The sequence below is a fragment of the Atta cephalotes genome, assembly GCF_000143395.1.
Source record: "Atta cephalotes unplaced genomic scaffold scaffold00007, whole genome shotgun sequence".
In the NCBI taxonomy this organism is placed as follows: Eukaryota; Metazoa; Arthropoda; class Insecta; order Hymenoptera; family Formicidae; genus Atta; species Atta cephalotes.
Genome location: NW_012130071.1, coordinates 3168284 through 3185739, shown reverse-complemented (window position 1 = coordinate 3185739; position 17456 = coordinate 3168284). Strand labels below are relative to the sequence as shown.

The following is a 17456-nucleotide window of genomic DNA, read 5'->3' as shown; positions in this document are numbered from 1 at the left end:
AGAAGAACAAGATAATAACTACTACTACTATATAAGTAGTTAGTATACTACTAATANAACTACTACTACATAATATAGTTGTTAGTTTAGTAGTGTAATTCTTATTCTCTGTTCTCTGTTTTTGTTCCTTTTATTGTGCGGGATCCCTGAGATATGAGAACCATAAAGCTTATACTACTAGAGGGGAAATACGGACGAATTGTGAGCAAGACTGAGAGACTAAAGAAAGATGTATTTCTCTTCTATCCTCTTTTGGCACATGCACAGAAAGAAAAAAGTTATTGAGCAGGACAGAAATATACATCTTCTATTTCTCAAGGTTTGTTAGCGTCGGAGCACTTGGATCATGTAAGGTGGCGATTGGATAATTTCATGTGCTCATTCATGTGCTCTAATGTTCAGTGACACGAACGGATTTAGGACAAATGAGCATGTTACCTAACCTAATCTATGAACCCACTTGATGAATGGATCGGACATGTGCCTTGTTTTGTGTCAGGTATTTTGTGTTTCCTTATTTGAAAAGAGTTTTTATACCAAATAAATGCGCTTTTAATAAATATAAAAGTTATATTATATTTTTATATTATATTGTATTTTATTTTATTGTATTGATATTATTTTATTTTATTTTTAAATTTGTAATTTTATTTATTTTATTTATTTATTCTTTTTATTTTATTTATTTTATCTTATTTTTTATTATTTTATTTTATTAATATTATATTGTTATATTATTGTATTTTTATATTTATATTAAAACGTATAAAAACGCATTTATTAAATGTATTTTTATACAAAATGAATCTGAAATACTTTTTTCGATACAGTATGTTTTATTATTACGCATGCAATTATTATGCATGCGTCCGTAACATGCCTCAATCGTACCATTTTCTGAGGTGAGGCAAATCGAGCGTGCTCTTAATTGATTCATGGATTATGCTCTAACGCGAACATCTAGGATGCGTTCGGGAAAACGCTATTCGCGCTTTAGCGCTACAAACTGTTCGCGGAGCTGCAGATAGCGCTAACAAACACGATCATGACACTAATGGTAGTGTTACGTCACAACTATGCGCTATCAACGCTATTTCTTCCGATATAGTGTATTGGTAGCGTTAGCGTTTACAAATCCATGAACGACCTTGTGTAGTGTAGCGTTTAACATTCGTCAAGGTTAGATTAATGTTTGAGGGGATTGTTCTCGAGTGGCACCAAATTTCTCTCTCTTTAAAATTTCGTAGAGTAAACGTAATGCGTGAATTTCAAATTTTATTGTAGTGAATGCAATCTCAATTTCTCTGCAATTGATGATTTGCCACTAGGCTGGAGTGAATGTAATTCTAGCTTGTATCATCTTTAACTTTTCAAAGTTTCTACCGAGTTCAACTTGTATTTGATTTCATTACAAATGTAAAAGTCAAAGGTATTTTCTTATTACTGACGATTTTTAATTCCATGAAAAAAGTTACAGTTATACGCTATTGCAGTATAGCGTGGCAGAGTATTCCACTGCAGATGTTTATTAGATGTAGATACGCTTCTTCTCAAATTGACAATGGATGCTTAAGGATTCTTTCTTTTATCTGATTAATTTAAATGGCCTAGTTTCCACCGAAGGTTTAAACTGAATCAGAATATAAGAACCAACTAACTATTGGGTTGTCCGGAAAGTTCGTGCTGACTAACCTATATAATTTAATAAATGTATACTAAAATTTAAATCTTCTGCGTTTCAATTTTCCTTCAACGGCACGAACTTTCTGGAAAACCTAATACAATCGTGCATTCCCCTTTCGTTCGATTGTAACAATACTCGACTGTAGTTGATGGTTCTTACATTTTGATCCGGATTAACCCTCGGTGGAAAATAGATCAGTATAACTATTAATTATTTATTTAGTTTATATTGTTCATTCCGGCCTAGCGGCAAGCCATCATAGAGAGATTGATTGTGTTCTGTTATTCACTACGAGAAAAAGATTTACAAATCCTTTAACGTTGCAAATACTTTACAAAATCCTAAAAATTTAAATTACAGAGAAAAGTTTGGTGGTAATTGAAAACAGAATCTCCTACATTAACTTAACCTCAATAAATATTAAATCTTTTTGGTTAAATGCTATCAAGGCTACGCTAGAATCGTTCATGGAGCGATCTTTGCTAACGCTATCGCGCTATTGATTCCATGAACAGCGTATCGTTTGCGTCCAATAGCGCGAATAGTGTTTCCCTGAACGTACCCCTAGTCGCCATGTTGATTCCGGTGACACGAATGTATTAGGCCGGAATCAGACTACGCATTGAAGAATGAGATTGAAGATTGAAAAATTGAAATTTGACTAATCAGAACAAAAAGAGCCAAAATTTGTTTGTTCTCATTAATGAAATTTCTATCTTTAATCTCAATCTTTAATGTATAGTCTGATTCCGGCCTTAGTGCGTGTTGGATATGTTAGAGATGCGACGCGAACAAATCTTCAGTCTTGCTTCCATTCAAACTTTCATTCATAAGCCATTCCTCCTCTAATGATATAATCTCTATGGTGAGAATAGTTTTTAGAGTTGTCTAGGTTGCAACTTCTAGGCAGTTAGGCCCTAAACGGATAGGATATATTTTTTTTTGTTCGAGGCAGTATAACTATCCCGAACCAATAAGCACTATTGTCTATACCCTCCACATGATAGATTTCCTAACCTCAATAGTTGTCAACTTTAACGCTCAATATTTTATTTCATAGGGCAATCCCGGACTTTTTTCTGCCAGATTCTTTTATTTTACGCAAAAACGCATCGAATGAGTCTAATTTCATCGAAATCGGAGATGAAGTAGTTTCTAAAGAATTATCTTTTTTTTTAAATTATAAAAGTCACGAAAACATTTAAATATTTATATATTATATATATATAGTATAAATAGAATAATCTTTCCTAAATATAAAAAAATATTAGTTAAAAGATCATTGTTCTTATATTAAAGCACTAGATATGTAGGTATTCTCATCCACCATTTTGGTTCTACTTGATTATATAGTACAATTAGTAACAAAGGACGAGATACTACACCGTCAATCTTAAAGACTGTCAATCCTGGGCAAATTTTTCGGAATAAAAAGGGCTCCAAGGGCCCAGAGGTAATTGAAGAACGCTAACATTATCGACAATTGATATAAATTTGCTATTATTAAATATTTAGTTAATACATTATTAAATTCATGATTTTTACATAAATATGTATATTTATAAGCTGTAATATCCTAATTTTGTAATTTTAATGTTTTAAAATATAGCAACTAAATATAACAACTAGCTATTGCTCTAAGCCCTTTCTTTCATTTTAATAAATTTTATTAATTGAGCGTGAATATTCAAATTTATATAATATAATTATATATTGAAAAATTACAATTTTTTTCTCTGCAGTTATCATCTCTGTTGATAATCAAACTTTGATGAACAATACTGAAATCACAATTTTAAAGAAAAATCGAGTATTATTGAGTTCTAAATGCATAAATATATCTACTAAATTATTAAATCAAAATTAGTGCAATATTATCAATTTTAAACTTTATTATTAGGTGTACAACTTTGCTTCCGCCGTTTTTTTTCCAAAATTCGAGGCTTTATTGTAAAAAACTGATTATACATTTATGATTCAAAGTATTGTCCATCGCTGGCCATTACTTTCTCCCATCTTTCGGGTAACGTACGAATCCCGCGTCGAAAAAACTGATCATCTTTTGAGGCTATCCACGAATCGATCCAATTTTTTACTTCTTCATAAGACCGGAAGTGCTGATCAGCCAGGTCGTGTGCCATTGATCGAAACAAGTGATAGTCAGAGGGAGTAACGTCTGGAGAATACGGCGGGGTAGGATTTCCCATTTCAATGTTTCCAAGTATATCTTGATCACTTTCGCAACATGGGGTCGAGCATGCTGCAAAATCACTTTATCGTGTCTCTCATTATATTGCGGCCGTTTGTCTTTCAATGCTCGGTTCAAACGCATCAATTGCGTTCGATACCGATCGCCTGTGATTGTTTCAGTCGGTTTTAACAGTTCATAATACACTACGCCGAACTGGTCCCACCAAATACAGAACATGACCTTGGAGCCGTGAATATTCGGTTTGGCCGTCGACGTAGAAGCATGGCCGGGAACTCCCCATGATTTTCTGCGCTTGGGATCCCGTAATGAACTCATTTTTCGTCCCCAGTCACAATGCGATGCAGAAATCCCTTTCGTCTTTATCTTTCAAGCAGCTGTTCACAAGCAAACAAACGCCGTTCAACATCTCTCGGCTTCAATTCGTACGGCACCCAATTTCCTTGCTTCTGAATCATTCCCATGGCTTTGAGGCGTTTTGAAATGGCTTGTTCATCAATCACTCCCAATGATCGTACCAATTCTTCTTGATTTTGACACGAGTCTTGCTCAAGTATTGCCTCCAATTCTGCATCTTCGAAAACCTTCTCTCTTCCACTACTATGCCGGTCTTCGACGTCAAAATCACCGTTCTTGAAGCGTTGAAACCACTCACGACACGTTCTTTCACTAATAGCGGCCTCACCATAAGTATTCGATGAGCCTCAGCCGCAGATTTCTTCATATTGAAGCAAAAAATTAAAACCTCCCGCAAATGACGAGAATTTGACTCGTAAACTGACATTTTCAATCGAGAATAACTTTATGATGCAGACACAAATCGACTAATGTTTCTATGGGGTATTATGTTGACAGATGCCTAAGTATTTATTATATGACGTCTATGATCTATTTATTTCGACTACCACTTACCGCTAAAGCCATCTATAGGAAAACGGCAGAAGCAAAGTTGTATCAATTTTAAACTCTTTATTTCAATATTCACAAGGACGCGAACTCCCGTAAGGATATCAGTCTTTAATAATATTTCATCGCTGACAAAGATAAATGTTAATTAAGAAAACTTCAAATTGTAATAAAAATACATTGCATCGATGCATTTTCGCATAAAAATAAAGATTTGAAAACAGTGTCACTTTGCTCCGCAAACCGAAATATTAATTCTTAAAATCGACGATATTCGGGTTACGAAATCTGTCACTGCTTTATAAAAACTGTTTAAAAACACAAATTCATTGTTTTTAAAATACAAATTCTATTTTAGAAGAAAATTTGTGTTTTTACAGCCTAGTGAATCATTGTTATGACAGATTTTCTAACCCGAGCAGTTATCGATTAAGTATTAATATCTTAGTAGAGCGGAGCGATACTTTTTTCTTGTCAAATCTTTATACACGATATATTTTTACACGAAAATGCATCAATTCAATGTATTTTTATCAAAATTTGGGCTCTTCTTAACATTTACCTTTGTCACTAATCGTACTATAATCTATCAATCAATTGGAACAAAATAGCGGATGAGAATACCTCTTAGGCCGGGATCAGATTATGCATTGATGATTGAGATTGAAGATTGAGATTAAAGATTAAAGACTGAAATTTCACCAATGAAGACAAAGAAGTTTTGGCATTTTTTATTCTGATTGGTCAAACTTCAATCTTTCAATCTTCAATCTTCAATGCGTAGTCTTATTTTGGCCTTAGAGCATATAGACATGGAGGAAGCATTGTGGTTCAGAATTGTGACCAAAATGCGTGTGAGAGAAAAAGATATATAACAAGATGACGTGTAAGAAAGACAGATGTATACATGGGACATTCGTTCTCTCTGTGCATATTTTAAAATATAATAATAATAATTATACCAATAATAATAATTATACTATATTAACTTATTATTTATTATAGTATCTATCAATTATTATATATTATATATTATATAGTGTCTGCAACGTTGGGACATGCGCAGAGGATGAAAGTTCCATGTAATCTTTTTCTCTCACACGCATTTTGGACACACATTTAGACCACAAGAGGCAATGCTCCCTCTATGTCTATATGCTCTAAGGAATACTTACATATCAAATGCCCGTTCATAGTCAGGCCTTTATATTTAAGGCTTCCTTAAATTTATTTTCAGATACTCTACAAATTATTTTGGCTACTAAGCATCTAAAGATAAATTTAAGGAAGCCTAAACACAAGGTCTGACTATGAATACGAGCATAAATGCATCCATATTCATAATCCTTCCTTAAGGAATGAGGATTCCTTGTTCCTCATTTCCATGTTTCATAAAATCTTCTTTGACCAAACAAGGAGCCTTATTAACTTCTTTTTCTCAAGGGAGATTACAAATTTCCTTGAGGAGATGCAGCTCATAATCAAGCAAACCTTCAAATTTAGTTCGTCACACCAGTCTTTTTATTTTCGATAGCTTTTAATTTAAATCTGTATTGATAATTATTTTCGATAGCTTTTTTCAGAAATAAACCGCAATAAAACATTATGGCGAATTTGATTGGGAGCACTGATGTATATTAAAGCCGTTATATACTGATTTGAGTATAAAAATAAAATGCAAATATTTCGAATTACAAAATACATATTTTACCTAATAGTACAATAAAATGTATTAAGTATTTCACAATTTAATCGATTTCTATGTTTATTTATAAACATATATTTACGTTATTTTGTGTATGTACGGCGGTTTGAATGTGCGTCCAATCAAATTCGCTATTAGTTTTATTTTTGTCCATTATTGTTGCAAAATATTTAATCACTTTATTTAATCAATAATGCCTTTATAACCTTTATTATTCGTAATTTATGATATTAGGTATGCATATACTATATATTATAACATGCTGCCCTCAGTAGGTTATTAAAATCCCTAAAATATTCCTTTCTTCGAGAAGACAGACTTGAGATCTGTTTATGAAACAAAGAGACCTTGGAGAATCGAGGAATCCTTCATAGAGGCTTCTTCCATTCTTAAAATAAAGAAGGACTATGAATATGGGTGTTAAAATCTGAGCCAGAGTTGGACAGGTAAAATACTCGATGTAAATTACACAGTTTTTTAGACATGTAAAATAGGTATTTTACGTTTTTAGGATGCGATTGCATGAAGCGCGATATGCAATACAGTAACTAATAGTAACTAACTAGACAACTAGAAAATCGTACTACTTATATTACTATACACTGTTATGCACTTTTTAATGGAATTTAATTGATTTAAACGCAATTATTAAATAAATCTGTTAAAAAAATAAGAGTATCGATAAAATGTGCATAAAAAAATAATATATTAAAAAAAATTCATACTAATGTAAGTTGTTTAATTCGTGCCACAAACCGCGTGCAAACCGCGCTTCATGTAATTGTATCCTTATGACTTCTGCACATTGGAAAATGTGATGCGATAGCCAATAAACTTACAGCTTCTAATGTGTTCATTGGTTACCATCTCATTTTGTCGCGCGGCAAGCATTTCCGCGTCCAGTATGCAGGAGCCATCAGTCTTACGATGGCCTAGTTTCCACCAAGGATTTAATCCGGATCAAAATGTAAGAACCAATCAACTACAGTCGAGTATTCCCTGTTATTTAACTGTAATAGGGGAATACTCGACTGTAATTGATTGGTTCTTATATTCTGATTTCGGAAACTAGGCCGATGTAAAATACATCGAACTAGAGTCCCTATAAGAGAGTCGCGTCAATGTGAAGTAAAATGGCGTCTAACAGGGACTCTATTAGAGAGAAGAGCTCTAGATTCTCTATTACATAGAGCGTAGAGTCATGGTGAAAACTTTGATTAATAAAGTGATGAAATTATTTTATATGTATCAAAATTATAAATAGGTAAGCTTATACATTATTATAATTAAATTTCGAATTAAAAATATATAAGATATAGATATTATGTGGTAAGAAGCGTCGAAAGACATTCTTATCTTGTTATCAATCATATAATTTTAACGTCTTCTTTGCAGAAAACATGACTATAAAACATGATTAAAACATATTGTCAAAAAGAGCGTTTAAAAGCATATAGCAGTTTGATGATGGCAAGATATTTTATTGTAAAATAAAAGTATTGTTAAATGAAAGTGTTATTTTATTACTGTTTCATATCATCACTATTTCAGTTCTAAAATAATATCCAGTTCTATAATAATATTCAGTTAATAATATTCAGTTCTATAATAAAATAAAAAACAGATCTATTTCTTTCAACATTTTGTAATTTAACATAAATTCTACTTGTCAATATTATATAACGTAAAATTTTACTCTCAATTTCTAAAATCTAAATCACCACGTTCACGATACTCAAAGTGGGGATATAATAACATCGATGATTGATTCCGCCATTTTAATTCAAAGCCAATAAAAATATTGACAAGATTGGCGCAACTCTCTTAGACCGGAATCAGACTACACATTGAAAATTAAGATTGAAAATTAAAAACTGAAATTTGATCAATAAGCCCAGATCTTCATATAGATAACAGCGCTTTGACACGGAGTGCTGATTGGTGAAAAGCTAATTATAGAGGTAAAATTTATCCCCATCACCCGTTTTTCAAGCGTTCAATGTCAAAGCGCTGTTGCCCGTATGAGAAACCGGGTTAAGAACAAAAAAATTTTCTTCTTTTGTTCCGATTGCTTAAATTTCAATTTTTTAATCTTCAATGCATAGTCTGATTTCGGTCTAAGGTTATGCATTGAAGATTGAGATTAAAGATTGAAATTTCACCAATGAGAACAAAGAAATTTAGCTCCTTTTATTCTGATTGATCAAACTTCGGTTTTTCAATTTTCAATCTCATTCTTCAATGCGTAATCTAATTCTAGCCTTATAGAGACTCTACATCGAACGCGCTCTGTACGCCACTTCAGATCGTTGATGGAACTTCAGTCATTGCCAACTTGCCACATCGTTGATTGTTGATATTTTTGAAAAATTTAATTACATCATTCACATCTGAAACCTCAAGATAATTGCTGTATGCTGTAAGCTGTTATTGTGCAATGTATACTGTGTGCACAATAATTAAAAAGAAATGAGTCACAGTTTCATGATTTTTGAAAGAAAGATGGTATGAGTTGTGTTTGATTAAATCTAATGTCACACAACGAGTCACAACGTCACAGCTCACAGCATATCTTGTTTTCTATTAAAATTTTAAAGGTAGAGACGTGTATATTACGTTTATACATGTATATTATATGTAACATAAAAAATCCTAGAAATTGTCAAATGTTTCAATTCTGATCTGAGCACAAGAATTGTAACACTTATTTAGATTTAATGGCTCCTGCACACAAAACGCGGCAATGCTTGCCGCTCAGCGGAAATTGTCGCACTAGCCTATAATTCTATAATCTTAAGGTTTCACTTGCAAAACTTCTAGAAATTATATAATACTACTTCCGCTGTGCGGCAAAAGTTAATTGAGTTCAACTTTTATCACGCGGTGGAAATTATATATTACTTCCGAGCAAGTGAGATGTTGATTGGTTATCGCGCCAACTTTCCGCACGGCAAACGTCATCGCGTTCTGTGTGCAGGAGCCATTAAATTGTAGACATAAGTAATACATAAACTTTCTCGTATGACGTACAACTTATTGCTATCTCCAAGAGATAATAAGGCATATATCATACGCCAATGTTTGTGCGTTATTTATATCTACAACTTAAATCTCTAAGTAATAGCGTTTTCTTTTGGGATACACTGAATGTAACTTTGCACTACACCAGTTGCATGTAAGTGTTGCATCAGTGTTGCACTACACAAGTATACATATACTATGGTGTACACTACTTCATGCTATTGTATTTAATTCTGCTGTCGGTTGATTTTTATTTTCAAATTTTTAATGTCATACTGGCTCTATATCGTCTCTTTGAAATCATGTAGCAAAACCCCACTTCGTGCATAAAATTTGCACTATATTATAGCCACGGAAACATATTACACTGAATGAGTTTGCCTACCATCAACCAAGGAAACACGCTACACTGTCTAAATATTGCGACAGTGCAGCCAAGATAAAATGTTGTAAGTGTTACAATTTTTGTGCTCAGACCCTTACTTACATATATTATATATACAATCTTTATAAATGGGCGAATTCAAGATGGCGAAGCGGCTAGGCATATTTACCGATTGAATATGTTTGATTAGATATATAAGTAACAATCAATTATATTTGCTGGTTTATTTGCTCAATGAGCAGGCCGCTTTTATCAACTTGAATGCGCCCACATCATAGTATAATCATACCCAGTAGCGATATTGAATGTCGGCATCTTTAATGTAAGTATTCTTAAAGGTTCTCTACATAGAAATCGTAGACGATCGTGGAGTCTTAAATCGTAGGAAACCAACTAACAATCAAATATAAGAAGAATATGATTAGAATTGATCAGTTTCCTATGATTTAAGATTCCACGATCGTCTATGTAGAGAATCCTTTAGGTCACATTCACCGTCATGTTGTAAAGTAGAGAGCTATGATAAGACAGGTTCTTCAATTTGAATTTCTGTTAAGCTCCTAATATGCCCACCATATTTCTAAGTATAAACCGACCCATGCGCACTAAAAATTGCAGACCACAAAAAAAAGTCACTGTCGCAATGGGTATATTATACTGTGTCCATATATTGATTATACCAAAGAGAAACCTGAGAGAGAACATGATGGCCCAAAACCTGTAACCGCAAAATGCTTCCGCACACTACTGCCCTCTGACAAAGTGGACATAGGAACGTCTACTTTTCTACATAGTACGATTATATAAATTAAATATCGATTTATCATCTTGAAAAATGGACGATATACCCTAAGAAAAGTCGTCCTTTCTCACATTCGCTTGTGAGCTCCCAACTGGCGTGGACCTACTCCTCCTCTATGTTCCGCCTGCATGTTACTAGTCTTTATTTCTCGTTTTTGATCTTTGGCTTGTATTTATTTCCTCTCGCACACATTCCGAGAGGTTCTTATTGTGAGTAATTGCATCTAATTCATCTTATCTGCGTCTTTATTACTCAATTTACTCACCGGCTCTGCTATGCAGACTGGGGAGTCTCATTCGCCCGACCCAACCCGTCATTTACTGACAATCGTCGTTCGGTCTTACTAGAAAATTTCAATAGCTTTTTCGAGCGTGATAGATGTGTGACTGATTTGTCGAAACCTTTTTCAACGCAGGTTATCAGACTTCAACAGTAGCTTTTTTTAGAAAATTGGTCTCTATTATATTAATTAGTCAGCGAAAATGGGTAAAGATTCTAGTAAGACCAAGAAAAGAAATAAGAAAAAAAAGAGAAGGCTTGGAAATCCTTTTTTCGATGTCCCAGTTCCTCAACAACATGTTCGCATTCGTGATCTCCTGTTAGAGTCGACCAAAAGTCTGATTCGGATATCTCTTCAATCAACGATACGAATTGAGCGGGAAGGATGATCTCACTTTGTCGGCATATTCAAGGTGTTGACTTTTCCTCGACGAGTGTCCCTATTGCTGGGGCGTCACCGATGACGGTTGTGAGCGTCCGTTTGGCAACGTTCCGTCGCATAAGCGTCTCCATGATGGCGAGCCTTCTGCCGGGGAATCCCCATCTATGCCCTCCATCTCCCGAAATTTAACCTCCGAAACTCCGGGGGAGCGCATACTGTATAATGAGCAAGATCTTCCCCCCTATTATTTTCGTGCAACGCATCTCAGATGGCGATAGCAAGGACACTCTTCTGGATCCTATCTCGTGTTATAGCACGTATTACAGGAAACGAGGTTACCGATGTTAAATTCTCCGGACGCAACAAGGTTGCGATAAGCTTTAAAAATTTATCTATAGCTAATCATGTTCTTGACTACTTTCTACTAGGGAGACCTTGCCGCTGCCATCCTTATTTTTTGAATTATACGTACCAGTGTGGTTAGAAATCCCCATCCCATTGGATATATTCGAGAATGATATCCTCAACGAATTTAATTAACCTTACAAGATCTTGTAGCCGCCAAGCGTCTAAATATTAGGGAATGTAAGAACGGCAAGTTATGTTCCATACTCTCGCGAATCATGGTTAAATTCCGGGGAAAATTCCTCCTATGCTTGATTTCTTTCCTGCATGTTAACTTTCCGGTCCTCTTTTATTTCCCCAGAGAGCTTATCCTGTGCTTTTCCTGTCTTCGTTACGGCCATGCCGCATAAGTGCTGACTGCAAAGGCAGACCTCATTGCGCTCGTTGCGATAAAAATAAGCACCCCACCTCGGAAGATTGCCCTCGACAACAAATGCCTCCTTTATGCTGTAACTGGGGGCGATATTTCTCCTCCTTTCCTAAGTGTCCTGTTTCTGTGCGGCAGAAACAGGTTTATGCTTATGTTGCCTGAAAACATTTTATATTTTGAGGCTCGCTCCTAATTTGGTATGGCCCTTAACTCTCTTCTGCCCCCCTCCCAACATTCCTAAGCTAAATGAATTAACTCCTTTCCCAAAATCCGTTCATGCTCATCCTCTCCGCGCTATATATCCCTATCATTTTCAATCCAAAGGATGTTCTGGACAATATTCCGGAATTTGCCCACACTTACCAAAGTCGCACATATGCCGACTATGTCGTGCGGCGATAGCTTCGCGATCTAGAGTTCACTCTTATCACCTTGATGGAAATGAATCATGCATAGCTTCTTCTACGAATGTCAAAAATCATTGTATTCACAAAAGTACCTTTTTCGGTTATTTTCCCTATAATCACAGAAACGATCTTGGTGAATTGCATAATTCAATACTCTACGCACCTAATGGCAGAATGCCTAGTGTCTCTCAAGCTCCCTCCCACTATCCCACTACTTCTTCTCTCCCTCTTCAATCCTTCTCTTTCTACACTCTCTCCTGTTTCTTCCGATTCATCTTCCAACCCCACGATATCTTCTTCTTTCGAATATCTAATCAATAGACCTCTCATCGATCATTATATTCTCTCTTCTTCTCCATCTAATAAATAATATTCCGGACTCTCTCAAAAACTTGTCTCAAAAACTCAGCAACGGGCTACACACTATTTTGAACACTTTTCAATCTCTCATCTCAACTAACATTTTTTTAGTAATCTTATAGTACTCTTCTATTTTGCCATGGTTGCTTCTGGCTGTTTGCGCCTTCTATATTGGAACTCTCGGTAAGAAGGCTAAAATTGAGACACTGGCTAAATCTTATGACATTATCTTTCTTGCTGAAACATGCATCAAAAGGAATCGTGACTTTCATGTTTGCAATTTCGATTGCGTTCGTGCCGATTCTACTGATGAAAAGAGATATGTTAGTACTAATCTGCAACCCTATCACTCTTTGGATCTCACTTCCTATCTTGACTGCTCTACGGAGGCTCTCACTATTAGTCTCTTTTAACAATTCTAATAATTCTCGTTTTAGATGGCGCATATAGACATTCCAATCTTCCCGCATCGCGCTCTGTCTAATCTTATCTCTTTTGTTGAAAAACGAGACCTACTCTTGAGCGACTTCAACGCTCATCACCTCATATGGAGCGCCACCCGCGTCAATGCAGATCCTCGAAGAGGATCATAACTGATCAACACTTATTTCTTCTCAATCCTTTGTTCTTTCCGACCTTTATCTCTCATCCTATTAGAATTTTACTATATTTTAGTACAATCAACTTAACACTGACTTCTAGCATTGCCTCCCTTTGCGATATTATCGTTCTTTTGGATCTTTTAACCACTATCCCATCGAGATTCAGGTTAATTGTTTGGTTAAAACTGCTAAGATTTTCTCTTACAAGATTATCCCATCTCAGTGGTCGGAAGCCAAACAATATCTTCATGACAATACTAGCACTATTGTGCAGTCTGTTGACTCCATCCATCGGTCCGGACCCACTTTTACAATACGATACCTTTTGCAATCTTGCAATCTTGTATTTAACAGCTTCAACACATACTTTCTCTTGCATTCCCTTGCAGACGGGATTGCTCTCGATTCTCTAGTACGTCTTACACTAAGAAAAATCTCTTCCTTCGATCCCTTAGTAGTCGCCAGAATGTACAGATGCAGTCAAAGCTCGCAGTGCGAAGCTCTCTTAGAATCTTTAAAGAGACTCCTTGGGATAATTATGTCTACTATCGCTCAATGGTATGTCAATGCCGTAGCACTCTTCGCAAATTTAAGCATAAGGGCTGGAAAACATACTATGCATCACTTAACTCCCACTGCTGAGATTTGACATATGCTCATGCGCAACCGCAGATTTATTCCACCTAACTCCAGTTCTCACAATAGTCTTGAGAGCACCGAGGTTATCCAGAAGGCGATTGATAGACTCTATCTTTCCTTTTGCTCCCCCACCCCCTCCCCACCTCTGAGGCCTATACAGGCAATCTTCTGTGAATGGATTCTCCTTTCTCTGATAATGAACTGCAGACTGCACTTCACTCCGTCAGAACAACTTTCAGCCAGGGACTGAATCAATCAATTCAATTTCTGATTTCTCAAGACGTTGCCTCCCGCTCTTCTGATGTACCTCCTCAGGATCATTAATAATTTCTTTTGTCGCTCTGACTCAATAGTCACACTTTCTTGTGAATTTAATAGTATAATAACGGAATAGTGTAATAACGGAGTTCGCCTTATTTCTCTCATTTCATGCATTCTTAAGATTAGATAGATGATTCTTAACAGATTTTTATTGGCTTATCGAATCCTCTTTCTCCGATATTCTACTTAATAATTAGTTTGGTTTTCACAGATTCAGATCTTGTCAGAATAACCTTATCACATTCATTGTTAGTATTCATTCTGGCTTTCTCAAGAAGCAGAATCGTCTTGTTCATTGATATCAAATTATAGCTTTTGATAATGTCCTACCTCGCAAGAAATTTTCTCTTATGAACATAACCTCTCTCTCACGCTTTCATTTATCTGGAATCTTATATCCTTTCATACCATTCAGTTCCACCAGAGATCCCTCACCGACAGATTCTCCTTCAAGGATAGAGATCGGTCCTTAGTCGCTCTTTAACGTATTTATGCAATGAGACTCATTCATCCATGGAACTAGTACAATTCATAGATGACGTCATCTTTGTCACTAATAAGTATACAGAGAATGTACTCTCTCGAACAATTCCTTCATAATCTAAGTACTTTTCTTCGATCTCGCGGGTTAGAAATCCGTATAAGACACAATTGATAGTCTTCTCTAATAAGAAAATTACTTCCTTGTCGTATAGCTTGGGATCACTATATATCTCCCTCCTCTAATGTTAGATTTCTCGGCGTCTTATTCGATCTCAAATTATCCAGAAAGCTTCATATGCAATATATTACCAAGAGCAAACATTCTTCAAGTCAGCTCGGCTTTGCGCGGCATCTGGTGGGGGGCTCATCTCCATCTGCTGCTTACTATTTATAGATGCTGCGTACTTCTATTGAACTCCTCTCACATTTTTGGATTTTTGGACAACAGTCGCCTTGCTGCACTCCAAGTTATTCAAAATCAGACTTTGCTTCGGTTATCGCATCTCGACCACCCTTAATATTATTTACCAAGACTATTGAGCCTCCACTCAAGTTCAGATTTCGGAATAATATTCTGTTATTTTCTCAAGATCAGCTCCATAACCAATCACCCAGTCCAAAATCATGATCCACGATTTGGCTCAAAGATCGAACAGGCTTGACTACTTGCGTTCTCTCGTTTTCCGGTCGTCTTCATTTTCCTTCGCATGTGGTCCTTTCACTATATTCTCGACTGCTACCCTTCCTAATTATAAATACTCATTCCAATCTACTCTTATTTCTCCTTCATTTCACTCTTTATCTAATGTCACCCTGGAAATTCTTGACCAATTCTCTAATCAATGTGTTCAAACAGCATTTATGCAGGCCTTTCACGACCTGATTACTGGGGCCACAATATTTTATATGGATGGTTCGAAGATTGATTATAGTATATATGTCGGAGCGGCAATTTACTCTCCGCAATTCCAAGCTTATGTATAAACTCTCTTCTTACTTCAGTTTTTTTCTGTTGAAACTTTCGCCATCTATAATTATCTTACTGGTAGCCCTCGATCTTCGTTTGAGCCACATCGCTATCGTGATGGATTCCAGAAGCGTTCTCGAGGCTTTTGCGGCCGTCGCGACCCTATGAATAATTATCTTATCCCTCTTATCAGGGCGAATTTGGAGGAAGCTAGTAACGCATCTATGCAGGTACAACTTCTCTGGATTCCTTTTGTTTTCCGCGTAGCGGAAACTAGTAGACGATTCCTCTTGTGAATATGGATTCCCCCTGCAAAATATCCTACATCTTATATTGTCCGAATACTAACTCCTTTATCTTCGGTCATCCACCGCGTCTCAGAAGAGAACTGTTATTCTAAATTCTTGCAAGCTATTTCCAATCCTTCGGAAAGCATTTGTAGATTAATTTTAAATTTTAGCAGTCTGCAAGACAGACTCTTTTAAACACAGACTCTTTTAAATTTGAACTTTTGCCGCCTTCTCGTGCGCAGGCACACTGTTCTGCCTTTACTCCTCCTCTCCCATCCTATCCAATGGAGTACATTGCTTCGCTTGACACTTTGTTATGAGGTTCTCGACGCACTGTATTATCAATGCTACTACATCTTGATCATAACTCGTTCAGATGTTCTATTGGACGCGATCTTGACCTCCTACTATTTTCGGAAGCGAGAGCCAATAATCTAAGAAGAAGATGTTCTCTTTCAGATTTCTCTCTGATTATATGATTCATACCATTATTTTTTCTAATGCATTCTATTCTTTTCTTTAGCAAGTACAAAACAGAGTAGTGTTTCCAAAATATCCTAAAGTATCTCGATTGTGTCGTTCGCTCATTATCCGTATATTAGTACCACAATTTGCACGATTACGCATCAATAGTATAAAAAACGATGCTTGGCTCGAGACATCTGTTGTCGCTCAAACATCAATTAGTGACAGATTTATTGTAAGAATTAATCCATGCAACTTACTATCAATGAGCGAGTTCAAGATGGCAAAGTCGTATGTTTGCCGAGCAAATGAACATAATTGGTTCTTATTTGTGGATCCAATCATGTTTAATTGTTTGGTGAACCTAACTGCTTTGTCGACTTGAACACGCCCTATGTTACTTATAAAGAATTGCTTGATGATATCTTTTATGTATTATAGGATGAATTACCTACAATATCTGCAACTAAAGAATCTAAAGTATTTGATAAATGTGTAGTACCAATTGAACCTACCATTCTTCAAGGGAATGAGAAATCGAATGAGGTCCAAGAAACAAAAAACTGACTTAAACGCAAAATCATAAGTTTCATGTAACATTGTTACAAAAATAATATTGTAAAATAAAACTACTGAATAGAATATTAAATAATTATAAAGTAAAAAAAGATATGCATAAAAAAACAGTAATTTCCAAATTCCCTTCTTATTAATATATTATATGCATATGATAATCTGTTAGCTATTTTACGATGGCACTTTTTATTCTTAATT

At 35.5% G+C, this 17456-nt stretch overlaps 1 protein-coding gene across 1 annotated transcript in view; it reads left to right on the top strand.

Moving 5' to 3' along the window:
• Nucleotides 1-17368, top strand: part of LOC105626923 (testis-specific serine/threonine-protein kinase 3) — a 19418-nt gene extending 2050 nt beyond the window's left edge. Inside the window, exons 5-6 of the mRNA XM_012208215.1 lie at nt 16741-16917; nt 17124-17368. Coding sequence (XP_012063605.1) covers nt 16741-16917; nt 17124-17249 — 303 coding nt within the window. The 3' untranslated portion in view covers nt 17250-17368. The remainder of the gene's footprint in view (nt 1-16740; nt 16918-17123) is intronic.
• The last annotated feature ends 88 nt before the right edge of the window (nt 17369-17456 follow it).